The sequence below is a fragment of the Typopeltis vanoorti genome, chromosome 10 (genome assembly GCF_054136105.1).
Source record: "Typopeltis vanoorti isolate ZY-2024b chromosome 10, IOZ_Tvanoo_1.0, whole genome shotgun sequence".
Lineage (NCBI taxonomy): Eukaryota > Metazoa > Arthropoda > Arachnida > Uropygi > Thelyphonidae > Typopeltis > Typopeltis vanoorti.
This window is the reverse complement of record NC_143558.1, coordinates 73,554,984-73,575,499: the sequence shown is the minus strand read 5'-3', so window position 1 is coordinate 73,575,499 and position 20,516 is coordinate 73,554,984. Positions and strand designations below refer to the sequence as shown.

General features: G+C 34.8%; 1 protein-coding gene across 1 annotated transcript in view; it reads left to right on the top strand.

Moving 5' to 3' along the window:
* Positions 1-20,516, top strand: part of LOC150102509 (cilia- and flagella-associated protein 61-like) — a 509,206-nt gene that overhangs the window by 277,449 nt on the left and 211,241 nt on the right. The window contains exon 11 of the mRNA XM_090399377.1: positions 4,850-4,898. Within this exon, the coding sequence (XP_090255503.1) occupies positions 4,850-4,898 (49 nt within the window). The remainder of the gene's footprint in view (positions 1-4,849; positions 4,899-20,516) is intronic.

Here is a 20,516-nt window from a genome sequence, read left to right as displayed (position 1 = left end):
TGACCTTCAAAAGTGCTAATCCAATAAGAAGCAAAATAGTAATAAACAACAAAATAATAGAGCAAGTAAATACATTCAGATATTTAGGTTGCACAATGTCATATGAAAATGAAGCTGATATAGAACCAAAGATATCAAACTTTTTAAAAGTAACAGGCATTATAAATAAAATTTTTAAACCCAATTATGTACAAAAACACACACGAATAAGAATCTACAATACAGTAGCTAAACCAACCTTACTTTATGGCAGTGAGATATGGACAATAAAAAAAGCAGATGAAAGAAGAATCGAATCATCTGAAATGAAATTTCTGTGCAGAACTGGAGTCACAATAATGGACAAAATGAAAAGCAGCGAAATCAGAAAAAAAATTGGAATTACAACCTCCCTAAATGAAACAGTTATTTGCTATAGAGAAAAATGGAAAGAAAACATACTAAGAATGAATAGAAGCAGAATACCTAAACAAATTCTAAATTACCACCCAAAAGGTATGCAAAGGAAGACCCTTAAAAAGATGGAATTGAGTCCGGAACAGGCTACTTGGCCTATAAACCTGGAAAGGAAGAAGAAGAAAATGAAACAGACAAAAATCACCAATTTTGCACAAGGCCTAAATTCACCAACAGACCACAATGTATCCTTGAAACAATTCTCAAGTATTGTTGTCTCTCCCCTTTTGCTACTTAACTTTAGGAGATGAAATTGTTGTGTTGATTAAGTTTATTTTCCCCAAAAAAGCTGAAATAAGTGAAACATGGTTGGATGGGAATAGAAATGAAAAAATATATTTTCTGTGAGGATAGGAAGGGCAAAAAGAGACTGCTGCTAATGAATGATAGCAGGGGAAGTCTGCACAACATTGAGATAGAAGTAGGAAAAAAAATTATAATGGTTTTGAAGCAGTATGGTGTAGGGTGGGGGTTGATATAATGAGATATTTCATTGGGTGTTGCTACATGCCAGAGAATGTGGAAGATGGAGATGAAGGAAGATATTAGCAACTTGGCTTAGTCAGCAAGCAAAGGATGATCATTACAGGTAATTTTAAAGTAATATTGAGAATAAGGAGAATGTATGAGAACTTGAGAATGAATTTCTCAAGTTTTTAAGGGAAAACAATCTTAGGCAGTGTGTCATGGAGAACATACAAGAGTAATAGCCATAGCTCTTGTTATATCATTAGTGGATATGATTGTGAATGGAGTGTCTAATCTTCCCCTGGTTGGTGAGGGTGACCACGAAGTGATTACCTGGGTTGAATCCAGTCATAGAACTTCTTTGAAGAAAGAATATATGTGGAACTACAAGGCCTAGTGATTATGGAAAGATAGACTGGAAGCTTAAGCATGGAAAGAGAAGCTGAGTGGAAAGGACATGTATTATGCTTATGCTTGGGCATTGATCAAGAGCTATTTAACAGCAGCGGTGTCTGGATTTAACCACGAAATCTGGAAGAAGAAGAAGACACTGTGGAGGCAACACAAGATGAACGTTGATAATAATCAGTTGCATGAAGAGTATAAAAAGCAGGCCAAGATGACGTGGTTGGTAAATACAGCAGAAGTGCAGAAATTAGGCAATCATTCTAAGAAAAATCCTGGTGAATACTTTTCATATGTGGCAAGAATGACTGTGGGAGGATGATGTTAGTTTATGGCAATGGCAGATTGGATAACAGATACAGAGGATATAGTTGAAGGATTCAGTGTGCAGTATATCAGTGTATTTCATGCTCATGAAAGCAACAACATGAGAAGCTGGAGTGCAGAGGATAATGTTGAGGAGAAGCTGATGGTGAATTAGCAGGAGGTATATGAGGAACTAATTGAACTTGTTAATAAGGCAGTATGACCTGGCAACATAACAGCATGTGTCTTGAAGAAAATCTTGATGGAATTAATGGTACTCTTAGCAAACATGTTAAACATGAGTATTTGCAACAGACTAGTCCCAAAGAAGTGAAGGTGGGAAAAATGGTTCCACTTCACAAGGGGTGAGGATAAAAATGAGACTACAATTAAAGACCAATCTGTTGTTAAGGTGTTAGAGAGGTTGGTGAGGATTGGAATTCAGAACTAGATTAATAATAGCAGTATTCTTTATGATGGTCAGCATGGGTTTGTTAAGGGGTGGTTATGCTTTAGTAATCTACTTACATATTACAAAGTGACAAATTCACTGGATAAAGGAGATGCATATCCATCCATCCATTTCTCATCTAAGACAAATTTAGTTCACTGATTAGGGGCTTTAGGCAGTTTAATGCAGCCAGCTTGCCATTCCTCTGCTGCATCCCTTGAGAATAAGTATTTCATGTCTGTAGAACAGTGTGTTCATGGGCCCATTTGCCTGTCCTTAACTTGCATACAGTCCTTAACTGTATACAACAGTTCAAGAAGGCTGGAAGAGTTTGAATCAATTGCAAACTGCATTACTTCACTGATGCAATGAACAGCCTGTTCATGTGTACGAATTTTCATTGAAATATCCTGACCTCCGGCAACTGCTCTCCTTCCTCTTCCTCATCCTCCACATCTTCATTTTGTGTATTTCTTACCTCTAGTAGTTCTTTCTCTGTATCACAGGAAAGTTCTTTTCCTAAACAGAGATTGAATATTGCAGCAATGTTTTCACTCGCCTCCACCAAATTATCTGCCACATCACTTTCCCCGAACCCAACTTTAGCAAAACACTTTTGTACTGTTTCTGCTTTAATTTTCTTCACTTCCAACCCGATCCAGTTCACAGCATCCAGAGCTGAGATAGATCTTGCTAATGTGTAAGAGCTATTGACTTCTTCTTCTACGTTCGAAATCAAAGATTGCATCAGAAATCGTCTATAGTGCAATTTGAATGTGTAAATAACACCCATATTCATGGGCTATAATATACTTGTTGCATTTTCTGGGAACCAGGCAATTTTCACATTTACCTTTGGGTGGCAGGTAGCATTGTCAAGCAAAAGGATGACATTTCTATTTTCCTTCTTCATTTTTGCATTAAACATGTTTAACCACTCTTCCATTGTAGCTGCAGTCATCCTCCAAGCTTTTTTATTGTTTCTCCAAATCACTGGTAAATTAATAATTTTCAGGTTCTTGAAAAATCTTGGTTCAATCACGAAAGGCTTTTCAATTTCTCCCACCATATTCCCACACAATAACACACTGTAAGTCTTTCCTTGGACATTTTGCCCCTGGTACGCTTTTCTCCCTTAACCACAAGTGATTTTGTTGTTAATACCGGAAAAAACAATATTGTTTCATCCGCATTGTAAATTGTGAATGTTTTTAGGTTCATATGGTGGTGAAATCAATTCTAGCAGTTTTGGTTCCCACTCACTCACTACACTTTCTTCCACATCTTTAGATTCCCCACAGACTTAGTTCCACACAATATTGTGCCGCTTCTATCCAACCATCCTTTAGATGCCTTAAACTGATCATTTCCAAGAGATTTGACTACTGTGAGAGCTTCACTTTGGACCGTTGGACCGGATATGCGAATGTTTTTTGGTCTTGCATTCGTGAACCACTCCCCCCCCCCCAACACACACACACTACCTCATTGATTTCCTCGTTGCCGGTTACCTTTGCCTTCCTCTTTATTCGACTGTTTCCTTGAAGCCACTCATTCATTATTTTATCCTTTTAATTAAGCGTGTTGTATACTTGCATTTTACCACACTTAAACCACATCATTATTTCCCGTTCCGAGACTTTATCCTTTTCTTTAGTTTCAGTGACTTTGACTTTTTCGTTTAGGCACAATGCCACGTACAATTTAGCCATGATGCAAAAAATGAACTGATCGGTTTGTTGAAATTTGGGTTACTGAAATGTTTGGACTTACCAGAAACTGACCAACATTAATTCTCAAACGAAACAGTAAAAGTAACACAAGTGCCAAAATTGAATAAATATATGTGTCTTTTTAAAACACTTTCTGCTTTATACAAGTAATTTTTAATAAATTCTTCAAATATTGCTTTCCGTTTCTGCATTGGGCAGATTGGAACTGATCGGTTTGTTGAAATTTGGGTTACTGAAATGTTTGGACTCTCCAGAAACTGACCAACATTAATTCTCAAACGAAACAGTAAAAGCAACACAAGTGCCAAAATCGAATAAATATGTCTTTTTAAAACACTTTCTGCTTTATAATTTTTAATAAATTCTTCAAATATTGCTTTCCGTTTCTGCGTTGGGCAGATTCCGCATTATACAAAATAAATAACACTGTAATTACTATTCTTCTGGCCAGGACTGTATAATTTGTTCACATTGAGCAAATTTCCACCTTATTCACATTCTGCTTTGGACAAGTTTTACTGTATTTTGTATTGTTTTTTTGTTTTGTTTCATTTTGTTTTAATTCATTGAATGCGTGCACTTAAACAGTTAGATACTTTACAAGTGCCTCCCTTTTTAGTATGATTTACAGTACATCCTATTTGTATCCTAATTTTCCTCTGACTTCATTTTCCAGTGAAAAATATTAAGGTTTTGTACATTATTTATGTTATGATAACTATTCCACAATTTTGGCACTTGGGATCCGCATATGAAAGCTCCTCTTTGGTGGTAAAATATGACCTATCAGTAAAGGTCGGATATGGAGGACTAATGAGCAACTGAGTTTTATGCTTTGTTCTAGTGGATCATAACCATAAAAGTTTGAGAGACACTGCTCTAGAAGATGTCTATTATAACAAAGGCAAAAATATCAGTAGTAAGTAAATTCAGCTTAATTATGATCTAGATGCTTATTTTCTTCAATGAAACAATAGTGAATGTCACCATATTATTTTTCTGTCTGTTATAATATAAATGTTTCTTTCAGGTTATATTTTACTGTAATAAAAAAGATATTCCTTATGTAACTTTCAGAGGTATGTTCATTTTATAAATTAGAATAATAATTATTATTATTATTATTATTAAAGTTCTCTCCTCCACAGAGAGAGTTTGACTCATTGAGAGAAAGAAAGAAAGAGAGAGGCTCCCTTTATGTTACACAATAACTATATACCTATCACATCACTCCTTGATCACATTCACTGAAGATACACTCCCATCCCACACTGACTCACAACATGCCATGAGAACAACTCTGAGGCAACCTCTACCTTTAAGGAATGTGGAGAACTAACTAGGGCTTCTGACCTTATGTCTAGTCCTTACCTTCATCTTCATGTGGTGGACCACATTAGTAGGTATCGACTGGATACTGAATGAATGGGGATGGGTCAGCAATTTGGAACTAAGTTGTCTAAATTGTGTTCTCTCTTGGTTTAAACAAGAAACAAACATGATGATCGCTTTCTCTCCTGCTGTTGTCATCAGAAAACCAGGATGACATTGATTTTGTCCAAGCAGTTGACTTTGTCAGCTTGTTGGACAAAATCAGATACAGCAGAATTCAAGATAAGCACCATCACTTTAAAGAAATATCAATGAAAAAAAAGATGAACTGCCTGAAGAACTACAGAAGTACCATGCTAACATAATTTGTGTTACTGAGACAAAGAAGATTGAAACACATGATTAAAACAGATTAGTAAAACAAATTTCAAAATGGAGAATTGGATAATGAAACTTTGTGTGCCTGTGGTCCCACAGAAGGCTCTCATAAAGAAGTGGAGAGATTTTTTTTAAGTCATTTGAATCAGAGAAGGAAGCTGACATATAGAGAACAGAAAAGCTGGCCCTTGTTGGATATATAAGCAGCAGAATAGAAAATAAATCTAGTTTAGGAAAATTTGGAGAAAAGGACAAAGCATATAACAATAGAAAATATCTGTTAGATTTCTCTACAACACATGGACTATTAATCACTGATACCATGTTTCAACACCTAAAGATGTGCACAAATTCACGTGGAGGGGGGGAGGGGGAAATGAAACGTCGTTGTCTGTATTACTATTGATAAGTGATATCTTCACACTTCTTCATAATACAACAGTATACAGGGCATTTCAAATTGGAAGTGATCATCACTTAATTTGAAAGCAGGATAAAAATGAATATCATACTGAAAAGAAAAATATTTTAAGCAAGTTTTAAAAAGAATTAAAGTTGAACAGCTTTTATAAGGTGAACTGTAGACTCAAATATATAAATATTTTAAGCAAAAATGAAAGAGTTTGAAACAAGAACCAAATCTTGGAGTTCAAGTGGAAAACTCAGAAGAAAACACTGATTGATTCATCTAGAGGAACTTACAATGAAGTTGAATGGGGAAAAAAAAATGCATGAAAGGATAGAAAAATCAGAACTCAGTGTTGAATGTAAGAAGTTAAGAAAGCATAGCTGAAGTTCCTAGCAAGTAAGTCAGCAGATTTTCTAGCAGAACAGACAAAAATGTAAGATTGCTAATCTTTAAATGTAGCTAAATAAAAGTCATGGAAACATGACTTTTATTTAGCTACATGTAAATATGTAGATACTTCTACAGTTACTTCTGTAGATTAAATGTAGATACTTCTATATTCTTACGAAAGAATATTACATATTCTTTCATAAGAATATAGAAGGTAAATATCAGGAAGGTGGCAAGATGTTCTGGAGGCTATTGAAAAAAAAAAAAGCTTAGAAATCAAAGAAAGAGTACTGTCGAAGGAATCAGAGGTAGTAATAAAAGAATCCGTGACATGCATACTGAAACTGAAGATGTTCTAAAAAGACTGTTAAATGAAACAAACAATTACAGAAAATATCCAAGAAGAATTCAGTCAGGAGTATATATCAATACTTGAGATAGACAAACTTATCAAAAGCCTGAAATGTGGAAAGGTAGTAGTTTGAGTTGATGATATTTAACCAGTAATGTGTAAATATGGAATTATAAAGGTTTTACAGCAGCTGCTCTGCATATTTGAGAAGATCAGAAGGTCAAATTCTGGATAAGTGGAACAGAGCTCATGGTTCCCACCTATAAAAATGGAAATAAAACTGAATGTGAGAATTGCAGAGCAATACTAAGTTCCAGGTAAGATTTATGCAAGCATGTTCAAAAAGTGGCTAAGATAAACTGTAGAAGAGATACTTGTAGAATAAGGCTTGGCTCTCTTGGCACCTTGTCATGTGTTTTTTTCCAAAAACTATACGACAAGGTGCCAAGAGGAAAGCTGTCCAGAATACTACAACTATATTATGTATGTGAAACATTGTACAGAACAAGTCTACATCTAAATTAGACTTGTAAGTCAGTAGTTATAACTGAAGGAAGAAGAGGATAGCAGTTCAATGTAAAATCAGGTATAAGAGAAGGGTGCACTTGTTCTTGAGTTTTATGGATTACATTATGAAAGAAAGTAGCATTAAACCTTAAACCTGATAAGAGAATCAGAGATATCAGACTCTTCTTTGCTTCATGCAGATGATCTTGTACATCTAAACCAGTGCTCCTGGTTTAGATGTACAAGACTTATGGATGTAAAGGCCCCTTTGGAAAACTTTAAATATTTCATGGCCCCATCGAGAAAAAAAAAAAATCGTAATACAGACGTAATAAATTTGTGAACTAATACCAATGTGTGATTTTTTCCATTAAAATATAAAAAATAACAAAAAAGAAATAATGAATAATAAAAATTACATACGTTTCTTTTAAGATATAAAAATATCTACTTAGTTTTAAAACATTTTAAATTTCTTTTCATTATTTCACGGCCATCTCAACAAAACTAACAGCCCCCAGTTTGGGAAGCGCTGATCTAAATAAATCCAGTCTAAGTCTCTTAGATTTTTTAACTAAATTGAATAACAGCCAGAACAAATTTGGCATGAAAATTAGCAATAAAGAGATCCAAACTAGGAAAATAGGAATTAACATAAAAAACTTCAACTGCATTCTCAGTGGAAATCCTATAGAACAGGGGTGTTCAACCTGTCGATCGCGATCCACCGGTCGATCGCGGAGCAATTTTTGGTCAGTCTCGTGTATTCCTCCTTACTTACAAATTTAATTAAAACTGAAAACATAATATTTTATTTATCATTATTTTGTATTATTTTTAATTCGCTTTAAGTGTATTGCTATTATTTATTTATTTATTTTTCGTTAAAATTGTCAAATCAGTAATTTTCTTATAATTCCGAGTAAATGAATTAATTTGGATCAGTGGAAGTCAAACAGTGAGCCAAATGAATACGATTATAAGCAAAGTGTAAAAACTCAATTGTAGCTTAAATATTATATATTCCAAAGCACATTACATTGATTTTTTACTTAGGTTAAGTCCCATGTGAATATTGTAAAAAAATAAACTTTGTTTGTCTCGGTATAGTTTGTATTAGATGTTTTTGTAAATAACTCTTTTGAAGCTAACTGTATATACTGCTTTAATAAGAATATGTTAGAGTGTTAAAAACGAAGGCAATGTTTTTGTCGCCGAAGCTGTACATGGCGGCATTAGAAAGATTGTTATTGAAACTTGTATGTATAAGAAAGGCTTGCAGGCTCCAAGTGTAAACATCTCCAAAGTCAGTCAGAAAGAGTTCAAACAACTTTCCGATGGCCGGCAACTTACAATCAAGAGAAAATGGAGGAGAACCAAAGACATGCCAAACCTGAAACTTAAGATGAAAGACTCATACCGATTCTTTGGGGGGTTGCCAAACTTCATGCGAGGTCTCAGAGGAGGCCTAATAAAAAGGGACTGAAGCAAGCAGAAGGGGTCCCGGTTCCAGAATTGCTGTCAGAGAGGAGGCCACCCAGTCCAGAGTCACCGACAGAGAGGCTGCCCGGATCCACGTTGCTTGAGAGAGGAGCTTCTCGGTTCGAGACATCGCTAGAGAGAGACTACTTCTAGGCCACAGACAAGGTTTCAAATTGCCAAAAGGAAGAGTTCCAATTGCCAGAGAAAAGTTTCCAGGCCAGGGTTAATGTCAGACATTCACCAGTGTGTTGCGTTTTCATTACAATTTGATGAATCAAACGACTTCACTGATATTGCTCGGTTAATGGTATTTATTCGCATGGTATTTAAAAATTATTCAAGTAAAGAAAAACTTTTGAAAATTATACCATTATTGGGAAGGACCAGGGGAGAAGACATTTTTTCAGCATTTGATGAATTTGTGAAATAACACAAACTTCCACTTTTTAAACTTGTGTCTATTACTAATTACTACTGATGGTGCTCCTGCAATAATAGGTAATAAATCAGGCTTCATTTCATTATGTAAAAACGATGACAAATATCCAGATTTTTTTAACATACCACTGTATTATTCACCAGCAAGTACTGTGTATTAAGAGATGTTTTGGAAATTAGATTTAAAATTGTAAATTCTGTTCGAGGAAAAGCCCTGCAATGGCAGTTATTTAAATTACAGGCAGATGATGATAGGGAACTTCTGTTGTACAATAATGTTCACTGGTTCAGCAGAAATCAATTTTTAGAAAGATTTCTTGTGTTAATTAACGATATAAAAAATTTTCTTGATGAAAAAGGAGATATTTATCCACAATTGAGTGATAAAAGATGGTTGTTATACTTATCAGTTTCAGTAGATTTCTGTACGAAATTAAGCAATTTAAATTTAGAGTTACAAGGTAGAGATAAAAATTTAATTGACATGTTAATTTCAATAAAAACTTTGCAACAATTTTTCTTTTATTAAAGAAAAATATAAATGACCGCGAATTTAGACATCTCCAATGTTTATTAAAATTTTTTGAACAAAATCAAGAAATGCTTTGCTATGATTTAAAAGAATTTATTCATGATATAGAATTAGTTGAGGAAGAAATAAATTCAAGATTTAAAGATTTTAATAAAACTGAAATGATTGTATCTTTTATCAATAATCCATTTCAAGAAAACTTGAACATCACAGATATTTCAAATAAAATTAGTGGGCTGTTTGATATAAACCAAGTTGAAGTAGAACTTGAGATAATAAACATTCAGAATAGTTTACATTTAAAATCAATAAACAAAATGAAGTCATTTGGAAGTATGCACATGAAAAATTCCCAATATTAACTGATTTGCACAAAAAATTCTGTCGTGTTTTGGATCGACATACTTGTCAGAATCCACTTTTTCAAATATGACCGTCATAAAAAATCAATTAAGAAATCAAATTACAAATGATTATTTGGATGATTGTCTGCAATTGGCCACTTCTTCATATCAATTTGACTATGAAAATATTGCGAGGTCCAAACAATGTCAAATTTCACATTAACTTTTTGTTTTTTTTTTAATCAACCAGCATTAACCTGGCTTTTCAATGAAAGTCTGGCTTCGGCAAAGGTGCCCAGGAAATGGAAGGAAGGTAAGGTAGTGCCATTGCATAAGGGTGGTAACAGACTGGAAGTGTGTAATTATAGACCAGTCTGTGTGTCATCAGTAGTTGTTAAGATCTTGGAGAAAGTAGTGAGGGACCATATACAGCACTGGGCAGATGAGGGTAATGTTATCTGTGAGAGTCAACATGGATTTGTGAAAGGGCGCTCTTGTTTTAGCAATATGCTAGCCTTTTATAATAAAGTTACAAGAACATTAGATGAGGGAAAGGCATATACTGCAATTTTCTTAGACTTAGCAAAGGCATTTGACAGGGTGCCACATGATAAACTGATATTTAATTTGCAACACATGGGTCTGGATGTCAGATTGGTCAACTGGATTCACGATTGGCTGTCTGATAGGTATCAGAGAGTTGTGTATGGTGGAGCAGTTTCAAGGAGACAGAAGGTTACAAGTGGGGTCCCACAGGCCTCAGTACTAGGACCTATATTGTTTAACCTTTATATCAATGACATTGCCAGTGGATTGCAAGGGGATATTCAGTTGTTTGCGGATGATGCGAAGCTGGGAAGGATTATTAGTAATAGTGCAGATGTGGTAGCCCTGCAAGAGGATTTGAATAAGCTAGATAGATGGGCAAATGAATGGGGGTTTCAGTTTAATGCAGCAAAATGTAAGGTCTTGAGGTTTGGGAAACATCGATGGGAAGCTGCATACTCTATGGGAGGAGTTATACTGGAGGAAGTGGGGGAGACAATAGATCTGGGGTTGATGATTGATAGAAACCTGAAGTTTAGGGGACATATTGCAAAGGTAGTGAAGGTAACACAGAGGATTGCTGCAATTATGAGAAGGACACTGACCTGCAGAGATAAGAGGGTTATCATTCCGTTGTATAAGTCTCTGATCAGACCACACTTGGATTATTGTTCTCAGATTTGGTCCCCAGGATTTGAAGGGGATAAATTAACTGTGGAAAAGATACAAAGATGGATGACAAAGATGGTCTCAGGACTGTACAAGGATAGTTATGAGAATCGGCTGAGGGAATGTGGACTGCAGAGTTTGGTGGATAGAAGAAGGAGAGGTGATATGATTGATACTTTTAAACTGTTGAGAGATGGTTATAGGGTTGACACTGGGGAGGTTTTTCACTTGGTTGAACAGCGGGAAGGAGTGATGACAAGAGGCCATCCTTGGAAGTTACGAAAGGAAACTGTGAGCAAGAGGGTGAGGAGTGGTTTCTTTGCATGGAGGGTGGTTGAGCCGTGGAATGCATTGCCTGATAGAGTGGTGATGGCGAGAACGGTCAATGAGTTTAAGGAGTGGTATGATAGACTTTGTTTCTTAGGGGGAACCTACCCTCGATGAGTCTTGACAGACTTTATGTTCTTAGGAAGGACCTCCCATGACTGGTCTTTTGACTCCATGGAGGCCTGAATAATAATAATAATAAAAATTTCCTGTAACTTGTGAGTTTGTAATCAATCTGTTGTTTTTTCTAACTTTGGTTTTCCAAAATAGAGAAATAAATATTTTATTCCAATATTTTTGTTGTTGTTGTTGTTGTATTAAAATAATTAAAAGTGATAAATAAATTTTTAAATACACAAAGTTTTTAGTTGTGTTTTTTTTTTAAAGTTGTTTATTTGTGCGTAATCAGATATCAGGTTTGTGTAACATGATCTATATAAGAGAGTTGATCGCCGAATAACTTATATATAAGAGAGTAGATCGCCAAATAACTTTTTATGGAAAAGTAGCTCACATAGTAAAAAAGGTTGCACACCACTGCTATAGAACAAACAAAATTTTCAGCTATTTAGACACAATTTTTAGTGAAAATGGCAAATTAAATATGGAAATAGAAAACAGAATAAGCAAAGCTGTTATGGTGGGGAGCTAGCTGAATAAATTTATATGGAATAAGAGAGAGTTCAGCCAAAACACTAAACTAGCCGTATGCATGTCAGTGTTCCAACCACTTTTAACTTAATCAGCTGAGAACGGGATTAGAAATAAAACAGTTGATCAAACTCTGGGATTACAGATATGAGAGTTCTGAGAAAAAATACGGGAGTAAACGGATGATATGAATTACTGAACTGTATTAAAAATGAAGATATTAGGCTGGATCTTGGCATTCAACAATGTATGCTCAGGACTAATCTGAGGTAGGATAGTCACTTAAGCAGAAAGGAAGAGGAAAATTAGCATTGTGTTGATGCTAAAATGGAAGGGAAAAAACCTGAGAAAGACTCAGATCTATTGAGTGTTGTAGTCAGAAGTGCTCTATAAGACAGAAATATAAGATATGATAATACAGAAGTGCTGACAGGAGATTAGTCAACTTAATCAGTCAGAACTCTCATAGTATCTCAATAGTATCTGAGACTATATAGCAGGAAATTGATGTTGATGACGATTGTCAATGGAAATCACTTAAAAAAAAACAAAAAAACTGTGGTTTTTGTTTGTGGTTGCAAACATATGGTTCCAACCACAAACTGTAGTTTTTCAAAGACTTATAAAGTGGGAGAATAACTTTCTTATTCATACATGTTAGTAGTCTCTTCACTAACTGAAGTTATCCATTGTGTAGATTAAACCATCTATCAATGTCTCTCCCTAAGCTTTACTTCTTTCTTTCTACCATTAATTAGAACTCTAGCTTCATTAACTGTGTGCAGCAAATTTCCATTAATGTAATACTTGACTGCAGCATCCTCATTCCATTGCCCATAGAAAGTGATATGATAGGCTGTTTTTTTCAAATCAGCTTGCTTTATCACCCTCCTCATTTTTCTGTCATCATCATCAATATTGCCTTATTAAACATTCCCAATATCATTAATGTACAAGTAAACATCAATGGCCCAAGTACAGAACACTATGTTTAGACTCAGATGTTCTATTAGTAGAACATCATTTTTTAATACCTGTCAAATAATCACTGACCTATACATTTCACAAACACAGTCTTTAATACTCATTCCTTTGAGTTGGTATAACATCCTCCCATGTTTAATCCTATCAAATTCCTTGAGTAAAACTTAAGTGTTATGGTTTTTCCATATACCTTATCCAACTCTACTGTCACTGTGCTATAGAATGTTAGTGTGTTGATAGTGAAAATCATAAACATGATTTTGTAAAAACCTGCCTTTAACAAAATCATGTTTCTTCTAAATCGATCAAATTGCTGCCTTACCCACCTTTTGGATGATCAGGATGATACCCTAACTGCCTCTCTAATACTTTAATGACCTCCAGAGATAATGTTTGATTTGTAACTAATCCTAGAATCGGCATCTGTCCAAACTCTGCCGATGGAAAATTTTACACTCTCTTTCACTCTTTTGGGTCCTTTCCTTAAGCAAGGATCTTGTTCATTAAGCACATCATGGCTGCTCATGCAGACATTTTCTTTAAATGTGCTATGCCATCAATTCATTTGATTTATTAGCACCATGTTTACTTCTTCATATACCTCCTCTTGCTCACTAGATCCTCCTCCACTATTCTCTCTTCACTGAAATGTGATATGACACTCATCGAGATGAAATATTGATAAATTGCTCATTAATTATTTCAGCTATATCCTGTGCAATGGTGATTGTCTACAGTTTCCATCAACTGATGTCATCCTCTGATAATCATTCTTTCTTCTACTAGTCTTCTTCTTTTTCCAAACATGGATTTTAGGCCAAGTGGCCTGTTCCGGTCTCATGCCATCTCTTTCTTAGGTTTCCGATTCTTCTTTTTCCACTTATTTTGTATCTATATAATATTTTGTCTGCTGTTGTCCATTCGATTTAAATGTTCTAGCCATTTATGTGTATACTGTCTGATCTCATCTTCCTTTTACCCTCTTTTACCTTGTGGTGTCAAGGGTTTATTAATCATCGGACCTCAAGCCGTTCACAGGATAACGTGGTCAGCCCTATGCCTGGGTGTATAGTATGTCCAGTGTTGAGTTCTCGAGGCCGGTTTGCCTGCTTTGTGGGATGAAAAATTCCAGGATAAACTGTGGGAAAAACCCTACTGTCCATGTCCAAGACTGGCTAACTTGGCTATGGCTGAGGAAGATCACGTCTCCGACGGGAATCGAACCTAGGACACTCCTTCCCCAGGCATATGGTTGCAAAGCACACAGCCACTAGGCTAACTGCATGGGCGTTTATACTGTCTTATGTAGTAATTAATTGGTTTTATTTTCAGGGATTGTAAGATTTCTTCATTTGTTTTATGGTCCAACTTGGTATATCCAGGTGTTTTTCTGAGAAACTTCATTTCTGCTGTTTGAATTCATTTTTCATTCTTCCTTTTTATGGTCCATGTTTCACTTCTGTATAGTAGAGCTGGTTTTGACAAGACATTATATAGTCTGATTCTAGTGTGTTTTTGTACTAGGGATGGCTTAAATATATTATTTATTATGCCATTTTATTTACTTTGACAAAGTTTGATATTTTGGTGTCTATGTCTTTTTCTTCTTTCTATGATAAATCACATCCCAAGTATCCGAAAGTATTTACTTGTTCTAATATTTTATTATCTATCACTATTTTACTTCTTATTGGGTTATCTCCTTTGAATGCCATTAATTTTGTTTTTTCTTTAGATATTGTCATATTATATTGTTTTAAGATATCATTTAATGATTTTAATGATCTTTGTAAATCATCTTCTAATGTAGCTAATACTATCTGATCATCTGCAAATAGTAGTGTATCTATCTTCATTTGTGAGGTTATTTGTATATCATATTGGTTATACTGTTTCAAGATAGTTATAATTTTATTTATATATATATATTGAAAAGCAGAGGTGAGAGGGTACATCCTTGTTGTACTCCTCTTGATATATCTTTCCATTCTGAGATGTATTTTAATTTAACTGCTATTTTATTTCCTCTATATATTTCTTGAATGGATTGTAAAAGTTGGTTTAGTATATTTAAATCAGTTAATATTTTAAATAGATTTTGTCAAAGGCTTTTTAATAATCAATAAAGGCCACGTATGTTTCTTTCTGAAATTTTCTTCTCTTTTCTATTAATAATTTTAAAGTAAAAATTGGATATATGTAGGATTGGCCAAAATATATGCAACCATTTTGTTCTTCTAGTAGTTTGTCCTCTACAATACTACTTGGCTTCTCTTTTAATACTTCTGCATATATTTTATATCCTGTATTCAACTGACTAATTCCCCTATAGTTATTGCAATCTTCCTTATTTCATTTTTTATAGATTGGGATAAGTAGTGCTTTTTTTCAAGAGTTAGGAGTTTTTCCAGACATCCAAACCATATCAAAAAATTTCAGAAGTCTTTCATTAAATTTTTTACCTGCATTTTTGTATAGTTCTATATTTATATTGTCTTCCTCTGGTGTTTTCCTATTTTTCATCTATATTGTATTTTTTATTTCTAACATTGTGATATTTTTTATTAGGTCATTCTTTGTTTTTTGTAAAATTTTATTTCATTGTTCTCATCTGTTCAGAGATTTTGGAAATAGGTCACCCATTTTTCTAAATCTGTTGTTTGTATTTTTATATTTTCTTTTATTTCTTTATTCGTGTATTTTATTACTTTATAGGTTTTGGGTTGTGGCTTAAATAAATCCTTTTCTAGTTCTGTTACAAAATTGTTCCATCTGTCTGTGTTTTTTCCTTATATCTCGTTTTGCAATTGCATTATTTCTTTTATACTCTATTTCTGCTTATATTGTTTTGGAATTTAGCCATTTCTGGTAACTGTCCTTTTTTGTTTTTATTATATTTTCTATTTCTTCATTCCAGTCTTGTAGTCCTCTTTTTCTAATCCATTTGCACTTTATTCCTAAGGTTTCTGTTGCTGCTTTTGTGAGAATTTTCCTATTCATCTTCTGTGTCACTTGATACATGTATGGTTTCTGTTTTTAAGTTTATGCATTTTTGATATTGTTGTCTAACTGGGGTATCCTGTAATGAAGAAATTTTGTAGCTTGGCTGGTAAAAATTTTCAGTTTTATGTGTTTTTAGCCACTTTGGTTTAAATCGAATTTTTGCTGATACCATATAATGATCAGAGTTTAATTCGAAGATTCAATATGCTCTTATGTCTAAAATTAACTCTGCTAATTTAAATAACTTAGTCAATTACTGATCTGTATCCTCTGGCTGACCAAATATATTTATGTATTTCCTTGTGTTTAAACACTGAATTCATTATTCTCATATTATTATAAATGACAAAATTATGCAGTCTGTGACCATTTTGATTACATGTATTTTTGCCAAATTTACCTATGTTTGTTTTGCATTTCTTCTTTCCTATTCTGGCATTTAAATCTCCTGCTAGTAGTAAATAATCAGTTTTGTTGGTTTTATCTTTGGCATTCTGTAATTCTTTATAAAATATATTACTGTCTTATTCTTTTCCCTCTTCTAGTGCATATGCACCAAATAGTGTGGGGACCTCTTTAAGAAAAGGGTATATGCGGAACTACAAGGTGGGGGGGGGGTGATAATTATGAAGAGCTGAGGAGACAGCTTGCGGGTGTAACATGTTATGAGGAGTTAACCGGAAAAGAGATCAATGCAACTTGGGGGATTTTCAAAAACTATCTAGTAGATGCAATGTCTAAATGTACTCCAAGGATGAGAAGGTTAAATAAGGTAGATATGAAATGGATGAATAAAGAGATTAAGCATGTAATACAGAGAAAAAGGCCATTATGGAGGCAGCATAAGAGAAGTGGAAATAACCAATTCCATGAGGACTACAGAGACCAAGAGGCAGGTGACTTGGTTGGTGAGGGTAGCTAAAGTGAGGTATGAACAGCAGTTAACTAATGACGCCAAAAAGAATCCTAAGGAGTTCTTTCGATATGTAGCCAGCAAAAGAAAGAATGATTAAGGAAGGATGACATTGATTGTAGAAAATGGTATAAAGACAGCTGTTGTGGAAGGTGTAGTGGAGATACTTAATGAGCAGTTCATAAAGATCTTTCAATCTTGTGAATGTGACTTCATGAAGAGATTGAGAGCAGTAGATGATAGGGAGGAGAGACTGACTGTAAGTGAGCAAGAGGTGTATGGGGAGTTGAGCAAACTAGATGTAAATAAGGCTGTGGGACTTGATAATATATCACCATATATTCCGAAAGAATGTGCCAGGGAGTTGACACTGGGCTCGACATATTTTTTTAATACGAGTCTTGCACTGAGTCAAGTTCCTAAGGAGTGAAAGGAGGGCAAGATTGTGCCACTTCATAAAGGAAGTGATAGAACCCGAGCATCAAAACTATAGGCCTATCTGTGTGTCAGGTGTTGTGGTTAAGTTGTTGGAGAAGCTTGTGAGAACTAGGATCCAGAATTGGGTTGACAACAATGGTATTATCTTTGATGGACAGCATGGATTTGTTAAAGGGTGGTCATGTTTTAGTAATCTACTTACTTATTACAATAAGGTGACTACTTCCTTGGACAGAGGAGTAGAATACACAGTAATATACTTAGATTTTGTAAAGGCTTTTGATAGATTATCACATGATAAGTTGATAGGCAAATTATAGTGGATGGGGTTGGATATTTGATTGGTGCATTGGATTGAAGACTGACTATCTGATAGGTATCAACAAGTTGTGTATGGGAGAGCGATATCCAGGAAAAGGAAAATCGCTAGTGGTATGCCTCAGGGTTCTGTTTTAGGGCCATTACTGTTTAACTTGTATATTAATGATATTGGTAAAAATTTGGTTGGAGATATTCAGTTGTTTGCAGATGATGCAAAGTTGGGACGAACCATAAAGAGTAGTGAAGATGTTTTGGCCTTACAGGAAGACTTGAATAGATTGAGTGATTAGGCACGGGAATGGGAATGTGAGTTCATTGTTGCAAAATGTAAGGTTTTAAAATTTGGAAAACAAAGATGGGATGCAGAATTTATTCTTGGTGAGAATATGTTGTTGAAGGTGGAGGAAATAAGCGATCTGGGGGTGATAGTGGATAAGGACCTGAAATTTAGGGGACACATAGCCAAAATTGAGAAGACAACGCAAAGGCTTCTGGGAATGATGCGGAGGACACTGACTTGAAAAAGTAGAAAATTCTTGTTTCATTGTATAAGGCTTTGATTAGACCACACATGGACTATTGTACCCAGATTTGGTCACCTGGTTTTCAGAAGGACAAAGAGATGTTGGAAAGGATCCAGATGCAACCGGCTAAGGTAGTGTCTAACCTCTGGAATGTCGAGTATGAGGAAGGATTGAGAAGATACAACTTGCAGAGTCTGGTGGACAGGAGGAAAAGGGGGAGATATGATAGAGACCTACAAGTTAGTAATGGGTTGTTATAGGATCAATGCTGGAGAGGTTCTGCAGAAAATAGTCAGAGATCAGAAGAAAACCAGTGATCATTCCTGATAACTGTATCAAGAGGGTGTGAATAGGGGAGTGAGAAGCAGGTTTTTTTTTCATGCAGAGTTGTGAATGATTTGAATGTCTTCCCTGAGAGTGTGGTGTATGCAGAGAATTTGAGTGTGTTTAAAGCACGGTATGATGAGCTGTGTATGATAAAGGACCTTCCAGATGAGCCTTTGTCTCCATGGGGTCTTGGGTAATAATAATAATTATTATTGTTATGTGGCCTCTTAATGTCTTGAGTCTAATTTCTATTAGTTTTTTGTTCAAATTGTTATAATATACAATATTGTTCTTTAGGGATTTATATACCATAATCATTATTCCTGCTTTTACTCTTTCTTCTTTTTTTACCCCACTGTAGATTTGTATATAGTTGTTTGTTTCTTTTGTACCTTTTTGTTTTTTCTTTGTTTCTGTTACTATACATATCTTTATGTTCGCTTGGTTTAGTTGTTTATGAAGTTGTTCTTCTTCTTTGTGTGCAATGCTTCTCACATTCAATGTTGCCATCTTCATTATGTGTTCCTTTTTCCAATTTTGTTTACCGTTTCTTGAATTGTGGTCTTTTCCCTGATAGTCCGACCTGCTTTTCTTTGGATGAGACTTGAAAGTATTTTGAATTTCCTCAGGGCAGGTTACTAACCTGTCACTGGGTAAGTCCAGTGGTAGGGCTGCTACCTAACGCCTCTGAACAGGCATATCTAACAGCATTAACTCTGTTAGGGTGTTAGGGTTATACTGCCCATACTCGGACGCCAGTGCCTCATTTGTACTTTTAGAACAAGATGGACCGTGAGAAGGTGAGGTTGACATATGTATTGCGCTTGACCACCCATTCCACTCCTTCTTCTACTAGTAACACACACACACACACAAAAAAATTTCCCCCTTTAAAGGAATATGTTATACTTGCAGTGTGTTATTGCAAGAATGCTGTCACTTCAGATTGTGTTCTGTTAACTCCAGGCCTCTGTCAATGATCACCCTTTGAATACAAATATATTCCTCCTGGAGCATAGTTCCATCATTATAGTTCACAGCCTTGCATCATTCTACTCTTAAAGATAGGTAGTATATGGTATAAGTACATAAGTTATTTGTTTAAAAATAAAAAATACAAAAACTTGCAATATAATTAACATCAAACTTTTTTGGTTGCTGTTGTTATACATTGTAATGATTTTCGAATAACCATAGTATAATTATGAAAGTAAAAAATTATGTATTCATTCAAGTTCATTCATTCATTATGTATTCATTCAATCCATTCAAGGAAACTCCTGGTTTCCTTTGTGCTTTTTCATATGTCAGGAATAAAGTTGCTCTTTGCTATGAAAGTATATAGTAACAAAATAAGTTATAATACATAAACTGTTGTTAATGAAATCATTATTGAACTTATCGGGTATGGCAAGTTGAGATGTGACACACACAATCTGTTGTTGATCTATGCTATGTAACATCTGTCATAATCTAGTTCCATGAATTTTAGATCTTTAATGTATGCTGATTACAATTTATTTAGGATAAGGCCTTAATTTTTATTTCACTGTGTTCAATATTGTTGTCATTTCGCAGGCTTTAAACTTGTGAATGTATTTGTTGTATTGATATGTTCTGTAATGCAAATTTTTCCTAAATGTCCCATTTGTCTGATGTAACAGCACAATAAAAATCCAGGCATTTATAATAAACCAACTATGGTTGGCCTAATAAAAGTCCTAAAATTCATGGACCCAGAGTATGACAGATGTTACACAGTTATACAGGACAGTTTAACAATGAAAGAATGTGCATGACATGTAGAGTAGGGCACCTACTCTACAACTC